The sequence below is a fragment of the Triticum urartu genome, unplaced genomic scaffold, assembly GCF_003073215.2.
Source record: "Triticum urartu cultivar G1812 unplaced genomic scaffold, Tu2.1 TuUngrouped_contig_5293, whole genome shotgun sequence".
Classification (NCBI taxonomy): Eukaryota; Viridiplantae; Streptophyta; class Magnoliopsida; order Poales; family Poaceae; genus Triticum; species Triticum urartu.
In genome coordinates, this window is record NW_024115958.1 from 1 (window position 1) to 11,826 (window position 11,826).

Consider the following 11,826-nt stretch of genomic DNA (forward strand, 5'->3'; position numbering starts at 1 on the left):
TCCCTACACAAAAAAAAGAGAGCATAGTAGTTACTCTAGCTAATTGCCTAAACTAAGCAAAACCATCAGTGCAATGGCTCCCACATTACAACAGCTTTTCTTCTCAGGGCCTGCATCTCCTTGTTTCACCTTGCTTCTCAAGTGCATCTATCAGCGAATCAACTAGCCTCTCTCTAAGTGATCGATACTAGTAGTCTACCATCAATTTTAATTAGTCAAACCAGAGCAAACTAGCATGTTAATTTGCTCCTACACTACTCCTAAAAAAGCAGAGCCCAATCACATACACCGAGAAAAGCAGACAAGCGGCTGATACATCTATATGAAAAATAAACTTTGCAATCTGACATAACAGTGGCAGTGGCGTGAGGACTGTCCAGGATGATGAACTCGGTTTGCTTCTTGATGCCCTATTCAATGATAACCAGGATAGAGGCATTGAGCAAAAGAGACATCACTGTCATAATAACTGAGATGACCATTCAAGAACTCAGGGAACTATTGATACTTAGACATAAAAGTTTAAAACACCATTATTAAGTTGATCAAACTACAGAAGCCCATATCTCTTAGTGCCCAACGAAACTGGGGTCCCATACAAGTTTGCAAAACTAACAAGACTGACACAGCAAGTAGATAGAAACACACACGAAATCTAAACTTCAGCAACTCACAGGACCATCTCCTCAGCAAATCCATGTGATCATCAGATGGATTACAGCCGAACATAGCATAGCAATCCAACGGTGGAACTGACACCCACTTGCACAGAATCCTCAACATTCTGTATGTTTCAACGATCCCTGAAAGCACAAACCAAATAACTTTGCTCAGCAGGGCCGTCTTCTCTAAGCTCTCGATTAGTATCTAACAGGTATTCATAAATCACTATATTAAATATAAGAATCTCAAAGGCCCAACTTGCTGCGTAGATGTCGTCCTAACTTGTCGTCGTGTCCCAAAAAACACACCGCTACTCACTACTACTACTTAGATACGAAATGAATATAGTCACAACTTGATGAGGTTCTGGATTAACTTAAGGTAGTGTGCTTGCCCTTTTATGATACATGCTGGAATAAATTTGCCTCCTTTAAATGGACTGTATTATTTGTACCAAATGTATATAGTTCTAGCAGTTCCCTAAGGGTTGATTTTTATTTCTGCTCCTTTTTCTAAATCTGAAACATATGTGATATCAAGTCATTTTTGCATAATCTAGAATTTTGTTCATAGGCATAGTTTGTGCTTTGCCTTTTATGTCAGAATAAGAGGTATTTTTAATTATATACTCACATATGGTCATCTGATTAAGATTTGAGATAAGTAAGCGATTGTAAACGTAATGATGGAAAACAGTGGGCTACTCATTAGAGTGGATGGTAATATTTCTTGCCTACCATCATTTGGGTGTGTGAAAGCGGTGCGCTAGAGTGTTATTACCAAGTTCATCGCCTCAGGATTCACACATTTGTGTGAATAGGTGGACAACTTGACCACCATCGGCGGTGGTGACCAATAGGAAAAGCGGCAACATGGATGGAGCCCAAATGATGTGCAAGGATTTGTTTCTTCTGTTGCAACGCACAGGCTCTTTTGCTAGTGAAATAGATAAGGCCATTAAAGATAGTGTCATAATAAAAGCTAGGGCCTGCTTCTAACTTAACTTTACGAAGTGTGCACCCTACCATTGACTTATTGTAGTATCTAGAATGTTTTTGAAAGTTCAAAATAAAAAGTCCACTGCAAAGATCAATACCTTGTGAGATTCAAGAACTTGGGAAACTCGGATGGAAGGAAGGACGCGAGAAGGTGGGACTTTTCTTTAACCATGTCAGCATCTTGGCCACAGAGGTCTTCCTCTCCTTTAATATATGAAACAATTGAAATGACTTTCTGAGTAATCATATCCAACGTAACCATGGAAACCTTGTCAATCTTATCTCCTTCCTCAGAGATCAAATAGTGGACAATATTAGGGCTGTCCATGCTCACAAGAGGGTACATCAGGGCTTGGCGCGGGAGACATTCAGAGGTGTTGTAATGCCACAATTCATTAGCTATCTTGACCCTTTCGTGGAAACAATTTATGTCACCAGTCTCCGTTATGCTCAAAGTATCAGTGAGGATGGTAAAACCCGTACGAGGTTTAAGTGGGCCGTAGAGTCGTTTATCATTGCGAAGAATATACGTGTACTTGAGAAGATCACCAGTGACACAGAGGCTACGGTTGACCTCAAGGAAACCTCTTTCTTGAGTCGTTGTAGGACGGTTACTCGTAGGTAACCGAAGATAAAAAATGTTAGGTGTTTCTGCAAATATATCGTAGAATAGAATACCTCCTGCGTAGTAGGAAATCCAGCAGATATAGTTGTTGAATGTGACGACAGCATCCGTCAACCAATTATCCAGGGCCAAGTATTCATGACTCTGATGCTGAACAGGTATCTTTTGAAGCTCCCACATGCCATGGTCGTCAGGATCCGACACACGTGAGCGGAGCACGCACACTTCAGCTTCCATCCGGTGGGCGCCTCGTATCTTGGTGACCATAGCCAGCTGTGCCACGGCAAACTCTTCTCCACGGCCGCGAATGAGCCCTAGAGTGTTGGGGAAAAACACTCGCCGCATAGTGGCATCCTCCGTGTCTTCCTCACAAGACGGAGTTGAAGGAAATATGCCCTAGAGGCAATAATAAAGTTAATATTTATTTCTTTATATCATGATAAATGTTTATTATCCATGCTAGAATTGTATTAACCAGAAACTTAATACATGTGTGAATACATAGACAAACAAAGTGTCACTAGTATGCCTCTACTTGACTAGCTCGTTAATCAAAGATGGTTATGTTTCTAATCATAAACAATGAGTTGTTATTTGATTAACGGGATCACATCATTAAGAGAATGATCTGATTGACATGACCCATTCCATTAGCTTAGCACCCGATCGTTTAGTATGTTGCTATTGCTTTCTTCATGACTTATACATGTTCCTATAACTATGAGATTATGCAACTCCCATTTACCGGAGGAACACTTTGGGTACTACCAAACGTCACAACGTAACTGGGTGATTATAAAGGAGTACTACAGGTGTCTCCAAAGGTACATGTTGGGTTGGCGTATTTCGAGATTAGGTTTTGTCACTCCGATTGTCGGAGAGGTATCTCTGGGCCCTCTCGGTAATGCACATCACATAAGCCTTGCAAGCATTCTAGATGAATTGTACAGAATATTTTGCACTGGATCAATTTGGGCCTGAACATACATATTGGTTCTTCCAAATTTCTCAAGGATGCTAAGTTAGCATAGCTTTAGCTTCGGAGTAGAACTAAATTTCCGAACATGTAAATGTACCAATAACTTCAAAAGGTGGCATGACAAGAGATTACACACTATAAATGACATACATAGCGCCACAGAGATATCATGTCACACTAATAGCGAGGTCCTGTTTCAAACTAAACTTTACGAAGTCTGCACTCTATCGATCACTGACTTATTGTATCTTAAGTGTTTTAAAAGTTCAAAAGGAAAATAAAATACAGTGTGCAGATTAATCAATACCTTGTGAGATTCAAGAACTTGGGGAACTCGGATGGCAGGAAGGACGTGAGAAGGTGTGACTTTTCTTTAACCATGTCAGCATCTTGGCCACAGAGGTCTTCCTCTCCTTTAATATATGGAACAATTGAAGTGGCTTTCTCAGTAATCATATCCAACGTAACCATGGAAACCTTGTCAATCTTATCTCTTTCCTCAGAGATCAAATAGTGGACAGTATTAATTAGGGCTGTCCATGCCCACAAGAGGGTACATCAGGGCTTGGCGCGGGAGACATTCAGAGATGTTGTAATGCCACAATTCATTAGCTATCTTGACCCTTTCGTGGAAACAATTTATGTCACCAGTCTCCGTTATGCTCAAAGTATCAGTGAGGATGGTAAAACCCGTACGAGGTTTAAGTGGGCCGTAGAGTCGTTTATCATTGCGAAGAATATACGTGTACTTGGGAAGATCCCCCGGTTGACCTCAAGGAAACCTCTTTCTTGAGTCGTTGTAGGACGGTTACTCGTAGGTAACCGAAGATAAAAAATGTTAGGTGTTTCTGCAAATATATCGTAGAATAGAATACCTCCTGCGTAGTAGGAAATCCAGCAGATATAGTTGTTGAATGTGACGACAGCATCCGTCAACCAATTATCCAGGGCCAAGTATTCATGACTCTGATGCTGAACAGGTATCTTTTGAAGCTCCCACATGCCATGGTCGTCAGGATCCGACACACGTGCGCGGAGCACGCACACTTCAGCTTCCATCCGGTGGGCGCCTCGTATCTTGGTGACCATAGCCAGCTGTGCCACGGCAAACTCTTCTTCACGGCCGCGAATGAGCCCTAGAGTGTTGGGGAAAAACACTCGCCGCATAGTGGCATCCTCCGTGTCTTCTTCCTCACAAGACGGAGTTTCCTCCTCCGTGTCTTGTTCCTCACAAGAACACGGAGGTAAGACCATGGGTATGGTGCAGACGGGGAGGCGTTTGAGCTCCATGTGCGGCCCAGCTGCAGGATCCGAGGATGCTATGCAGACGAAGTGGTCATGCGTGATATGACCTTCCATAGAGACGAGCTGGAAGAGGATGAGGTCACGGTGCGCAGCCATGAGCGCGGTGCCGGCGCTGGAGCCGTATTTTCCTTTGGTGCCGCCGGGCCACCGCACGTAGAGGCGGGAGACGGCGGGCGGCTCGGCATGGAGGATGGCGACGTCGAAAGGCCTGCCGAGGGAGGTGGACGAGGTGGCCCTCAGGGGCGCCGTAGATTCATCCGGGAAGCGCCAGCCGCCGCCGTCGTTGTCCTCGTCCCTGCGGTAGACGAAACGGTCCAGCATCATCCAGCCAGCAGCCTGGTCGGATCCAGCCATGGCCATGGATGATGGGTCGGCGCAGGGGTGGGGTGGGGTGGGTTAGGTTTCGCGAGAAAAGAGGGCGGCGCTGGAGGGAGGGATATCTGCGAGATGCTCGATCTATCTATCTAATGATATACTAGGTGGAGGCGGTATTATAACAGCAAAACGGGGCGATTTGACATTTTCAACCGTTGGATAGCAATACTGGACGTCCCAGATCTATCTAGCGTGCGGTGACGAGCCTCTGTCCGTCACTCTCGCGGCCCGCCCGGCTTAAGGCCGCTGCTCCGCAGGCCAACTAACCATGTTATCTGTTACAGGCCCGTACCATGCATCCCTGCCTCTCTGTCGCTGCTCAAGTTGCCTATGTCGTGCGTTCCTCGCCGCCGCGGCCGCGCGAGATGTGTCAGTCCAACCCTCTGTCACCGTCATAGGGACTCCATGCCGTTCCCTCATCTCTGCGTCCACCGACCTGGCTTGCCGGAAGGCTATAACGAGCGCCCCGAAGCCGCCGTAATCATGTTCACCTCCTGCAACAATGGTGATTATTTTTTCCATGACTGTTATTTATGGCTCCCTCGTCTCGTTGCTCACATGTACTCCTGCTCATCAGCCATGTTTCCAGCTTAGTTTCGTGTTCAAGTATGAGGGCAAGGATCAATGGAACACCTGTTTTGTTCAATTCGATTATAGGAGACCAAAAAGAACAAGTGTGTCGATTGACCTCTGTTTGTGGTGCTGTACAATTACAAGCATGTTTGTTTGTTGTCTGGTGGATATACTTGTTGTTGTTGTTTGCTCCCTTGGTGGCCCTGCTGTGTGATTTCATTTCATTTCATACAAAATTGAGAAACGGTAAAACTGAGCCACAGCTACGACGGAACGGAACGGTCGACTCAGAGCTTGCTGTTCTGTATGATGGAAGTTCCCGTACATGACGAGATGACTCGAATGGTGGTAACTTTATGGGCGATCTGGTATGCGCGGATGAAGCTAATACATGAAAGAGTCATCCAAAGTCCATTATCAACACATTTGTTCATAGCTGGATTGGAACAGCTTCAGGCGCCGAGAGCTGTCACATGCATTAACAACTTCAAATGTGCAAGTTAGACCTCCACAAGGAACTATCAAAATAAATGTATGGGAGGCAACTACGCTAGTTGTGCAGCATAACAAGTCATAAATCAGATTGTTAGTTTTCATATACGTATTTCCCCTGGTCACAATTTGTTTCATAACGACCACTACCCGTCAATCACATCAGAGTGATGAAAAAAAACATCAGTTCTTCAAAAAAGAATATATAGAATAGTTCTTCCCACCACCAATTCTTTTTTAAAAATGCTTTGCTAGTTGTGCAGCATGCTTCAACCTTTTGTAAAATGATAATATTTCACCTTCAAAAACTTGCATTTGATTGATTGATCTTGGCGCAGGGGAACAGCGCAACAGCGCAATGTTGATTTCGAGCAGTCTGTCCACGACCATCGATAGGAGCGTCGGCGTGTGTGAGCGACGGATCGAGCAGGTGGACGTTCAGACATCCCATGCATTTTTAAACCATTTATTTATTATTATCATTTCCAAACAAGACTTTTCTTTTTCGGATTTCCTACACTATTTGATTAACCAAACAAAAAATTGAAGAAAAAAATCCTCATGAATCTTCGCGTAAAATCCAGCAGTGTAGGAGTTAGATGAGACATAGTTATTTCTCATCTAGCTGAGAACTAGACACATCCTTTCTTTTTTTAATTGCTATAAGAACATTATTACTGTATCTCCCTATCTCTATATATGCTACAATATGATTTTGATTTAATATAATCCAAAATCCTAAAAAGCACAGCTGCACTTTTTTCTTACCTAGCACATACCCAAGAGGCCAAGACGAAGGGGAAAAAAGGGTGTGTTAAGTGACCTATTGAGCCAACGATTGCTTTCTATAGTAGATGCCTTCTTATTATAATTTTAAGTGTGTTAAAATATCCTGGATTGCTTACTGAGGCCAGGATAAGTGAGTGCATATAATTGTATGCAACCTTTTTCTTTTAGAAAATAATGGTATGGAACTTGGGAGGCAAGAAAACAGACTTGGAGTAGTATACAAGATAATGATTCTATCTAATCATCTCCAAACAATTTCATATATCCCTTGTCGTAGCCAGTGGCGAATCTTGGATGAAAATGAAGGGCTGGCTCAACTTCTCAGTACAAGGGTTGGAACGGGTAAACAGCAGGCTAGACACTAGACAGTGGGCTGAGATGGGCTAGGAACTAGTAGTAAATTTTCGTTTTTCAATTTCAGAGGGCAGGCTTGAGCCTGTTGAAGCATGCCCAGTAGAATCGCCACTGGTCGTAGCGGTAGCAGCACGGACGATTAAGACCAACCAAAGCTTTTTTCATCATGGGCATGCACGCCACACCATGTGTGTGCTTCAGTACTTTGTACATTCCTGGGGTTGTGAGCATCCTTGATGCTCCCATGTGTGCTTATTCGCTCTCCCTTCTGTTCCCTCTCGCAGTCACAGGAGTAACGTGGACACTTTGATTGGAGTAGAAGCCGTCAAGTTGCTCAAGCAAGGTGAGAGCTTCTCGCCCAAGTTGGGTGGCGGTGGGGCTGGGGCTGGGGGTATGGAAGCAAAACTCTTAAGCACTCTGAGAAATTTCACTCTAATCACACTAAGAAATTCTAGGTGATATATGGGTTTTCGTACTACTGTATAGAGACAAAGTTTGCATACCTCATAGGATTCCGATATAGAAGCAAGTACAGATCCGCCACACTCTGAAACTAATAAGAAATTGGATGACTAACCACGTTTACTTCTGCAGGTTGAGCCTGAAACCAATAAATTCAGCTGAACTCCCCAAGTTCCGAAACTACAAGAAAGCCATTGCTTTGTGCTGCTAGAAAGAGAGGAAAACAGCAAATGAAGAAAGTTTATACTTTCACATCTCCACCAAGTCGAGCAATAGATGCACGGACCCGTACATCCACAATCTTTTTCAGGTCTCGTTGTAATCTTCTGTAGAAATCCTTGAACATAGTTGAGGCTGCAGACAAGACAATATTCTATGACATTGACAACAGACTCAAAACACTGAAATGTCAGAGAAAACAAGATTTGATGTACAAACCTTATAAAGAGATCCCCCATGTGTCAATTGGGGATGATTGGATGCACTTGTCTATAACATCTTGCAAAGGAGTGGTAAAGTCATTGTTGTAGATCTCGGGGTGAAAGAATATCTCCAAATATTATGCAGCATTCTTGAGAAGATTGAACTAAGAGAAACGAGCTTTGAAATGGAAATGCATCGCAAAAAAGATCCAAGATCCTCCGAAATATACTGTCTGCAACGGCTATCCATAAGGTCAAGTTTTACATTTTAGTATAAAGTGTAAACTACCCTGAACTTCGCCTCAAGTTCACTAACGGTGCTAAAACTTTCAAGCGGTCCAAAACGAACCCTAAACTTATGAAACAGGTCCATGTTACTAAGTGTAGACGTCACACCAGTTTTACAGTTCTGGTAAAGGGTGAGCCTAAATAAGACATGACACCACAGAAGTAACTACAGATGTCCTAACCTCAGGGCCCAAGAAGCGCTCGTGTCCAATGTCACAGGTGTATGGAGCGCCAGTTCTGGGTTTGATGCCAGTCAAGTCGTTTTATGTACTTAGGGTTCCCTGCCATGCTTATTAAATTCCTAAAACCAAACAAGCACAATGTTAATATGATTATTGTTATTTCTGGATTACTTCTTATGAAGAAAATGATTTAGAGTGGACTAGAAAAAAACATGATAATTTAACAATCAGCAATGGCAGAAAACAGTAAAGAGGAAAACAAAATTTGACACAACATCTCAATAGCATGGATTTACACAATCAGGTCCGTGTCAGTAAGGTGATAAAATGTCAATGCATAAGCCGAGTGGCTGGCTGCTATACTAACACAGGTAGCCAACTGCATTGCTTTCAGGAAGCTTGTTGAGCTGAGAATGAAAGAGGAAACTTCCTTTCTATAAAGAACTAAACTTTTCTGGAAAACAGAACAACAGATACTCCCTCTGTCCCATAATGTAAGACGTTTTTCGACACTACTGTAGTGTCAAAAAACGTCTTATATTATGGGACGGAGAGAGTAGCATATAGATGTTCAACAACTAGCATAGTTAACGCCTGATGTACTTAATACCTTCACAATATCCAGACATATATAGCAGTGCATTTCCTTCACCCTCCTTGCTACATCAAAAGATTCTTTGAGTGGAATGTGTTCACTGCTTTCCTGCATTCAAGAATTAGAAGTTCGGTATTCATACTCTATATGACTATTTGAAGCTAATTAAGGAAATTCCGTATGCCCTTCCTATAGTTGATATGTTTTCCTTAGTCACGAGGCGACGATAAACAACATGAGTTTCAGTCTCTCGTTGTTTTAATATAATGATTAATACTTGTGCTCATTTTTTTGACAATGCGCATGACTGAAAACATTATTCAGAACTATGTTATCACGATCCAAAGAATCTAGGATTTTTACAAACTATGTCTTGGCCCAAGAATAGTTCAAAAGTTGATTCAACTGCTCAAGCACCCCACAGAAGATAAGCATAAATATATACCTTTATGACTGAATTTGTGTTGCTACCGACATGGCGATATCTTCAAAATTTCCAAGTGAAGTTAGCATATTCAGATAGCTTTTTTAGATTACTAAAACTGAAGATCTGAACTGATAGAGATCGGTATATCGAATTTAATAGAAATGTTTTTGTCTGCACTAACCAAATCTGAAGGGGCATTCTTTTGTGACCCGATCCAAGTTAAGTCCTAGCAAGAATACTTTTCAGGCTGTAAGGATTGAGTTATGTTTTCTGTCTTCCTAGCCGCCATGCTGATGGGAGGTAGACAATTGCGGATGGTGGAGATGCAACATTCGTTCTGTTTCTGTCATGCATGTATGCACTTTCGTCACCATTCTCTGTAACATCATAAATTTTTGCTGTATACATAGCAATCAGATACATGTGATCATTTTCCTCTGTGTGGTAAAGAAATCTATGTGGCGCTCGCCACATACTGAATCTTTTATTGCATGAATGACACCTTAACAAAATATGCTTTCTACTTTCTTTGCATTTGCTTCTAAGAGGTCGAACTTCTTGTTCCTTATATTATTTTGTAAGGCTCTAAAAGCCACAGAGACAAGTGCAGCAACTCAAAACAATGAAGGCTAGCATGTGAGATGATATTGGCGAGCGTTCAGGTGCACCCTGTTGAAGACCACTGTGTTCCTGCTCTTCGACACTACCCACAGGAGAAGGCGGACTAGCATGTTGTCAATGTCAAGCGGGATCTCATGTAAAGGAGCAGCAAAAGCATGTATGCTCCAATGTGGTTGCACGAGCGGCATCTATGTCAGCAACAGTATGCGCGTCAAGAAGAGCGAGGGCTGGGGAAACCAATCAGCAGGTGAGTTAGATTCTCTTCAGTGCCAGGCCACCGCTACACTGCATAGAAGTGGAGCAACACTCATGGTACCGTTGTTGTTGATTGAAACAGCATTTTTATTGATATTTGTATTCGCCAACGAGTGCGTCTGCATTTTCCCCAGCAGCCCTAGAGGGATCAAGATGCGTACAATTAAAAAGGAGATGACAGGCCTGAAAATGTAAGAATTGAAGCAATATATCCACTTTCTTGAATCTATTTTTTCTCTTTTGAAATATCACAATGGTTTTTGCAGTATTTTTTTATGTAAATCTCTCATCACACTAAGGTCTAATACTTTTTGGACCTTAGTAATGCATAGGTGGAATATGCTGATACTGCAATTTTGAAGAATCCCTGTTTCGTGTATAGCTCCCATCTGCTTGTGTTTTATTTCTGTCAGTAGCAAATCTTACACCAAAAGTGGGGTCTCAGTAAATTATCCTTGTGTCTTCTCCTTCCGCACATAAAAAGAACATATACGGGAAGAGGGGACCCCCTGTCTCAAACCTCTTGTTGGTGAAAAAGGCAAGGTCTCATTTAAGTTGAAGCGAACCTTATACTCAACCAATTTCACACAAGCCATGACCATCTGAATCCAGTGAGCATGAAATCCCAACTTAGTCAGCATGGCCTCCGGAAACACCCACTCAACTCGGTCGTATTCTTTGTGCATATCTAGCTTGATCGCACATGTTTCGAACTTCCCCTTCTTCCTTTTCTTCATTGTATGTAAACACTCATAATGAGAAAACCGATGAAGCCATCCGGCCCAGTCGCCTTGACGGAGGGTAATGAGAAAACCACCTTCTTAATTTCCATCTTGTTGAAAGGGGCATCAAGGGCTGACAAATCATACGGTTTATAGCGAAGCTCCTCCCAATTCAGACATCTTGATCTGGGTGCGGGAGTACCAAGGTGTGACTGAAAATGGTTGAGCAACTCAGCCTCCTTAGGCTTTGTTCGGTTGCAAAAGATTTAATCCTCTAGTGGATTTGATCCACCTAGGGATTGGGTGACCCCCACCCTGTCACCCAAACCCCGCCGTGATTAATCCCCAGAATTTCCTCTCAACCCTTCCCTTCATTGCTGTTCGGTTAATCCCCTCAATCACCGGCGGAAAAGGTGATGTGAATCCCTAGAAATCAAAAGGGGAGAAGATCTTGCCTGCATGAAACCTTGAGCCGGCCTTCACTGGAGATGAGAGATCGTCCGCTCCGGCCCCTATCCGTCGCCCAGTCCTTCCCTGCCGGCGTCGGCGCCGCCGCTCTCGCCCTCTCCTCCTTTTTCTTTCGAGAAGAGGAGACGAGGTTTTCTTCCACGCGTCGGGAGACGTGGGTCAAAACCCGGTGAAATCCCTGCGATTTGGGGTGGGATTGGATGGGATAGAAACCCGGTCGGGTTTAACCGA

General features: G+C 43.1%; 1 protein-coding gene and 1 pseudogene across 1 annotated transcript; both read right to left on the bottom strand.

Annotated features, from left to right (window-relative positions):
- Positions 1–1,759: 1,759 nt before the first annotated feature.
- LOC125529030 lies at positions 1,760–2,631 on the bottom strand (the record flags this gene model as incomplete). The annotated part of the gene is made up of 1 exon (XM_048693439.1): positions 1,760–2,631. A coding segment is annotated over exon 1 (872 nt), but the record flags the coding sequence as incomplete, so codon positions are not given.
- A 934-nt stretch (positions 2,632–3,565) lies between these two features.
- Positions 3,566–4,930, bottom strand: LOC125529029 (annotated as a pseudogene).
- Positions 4,931–11,826: the final 6,896 nt, after the last annotated feature.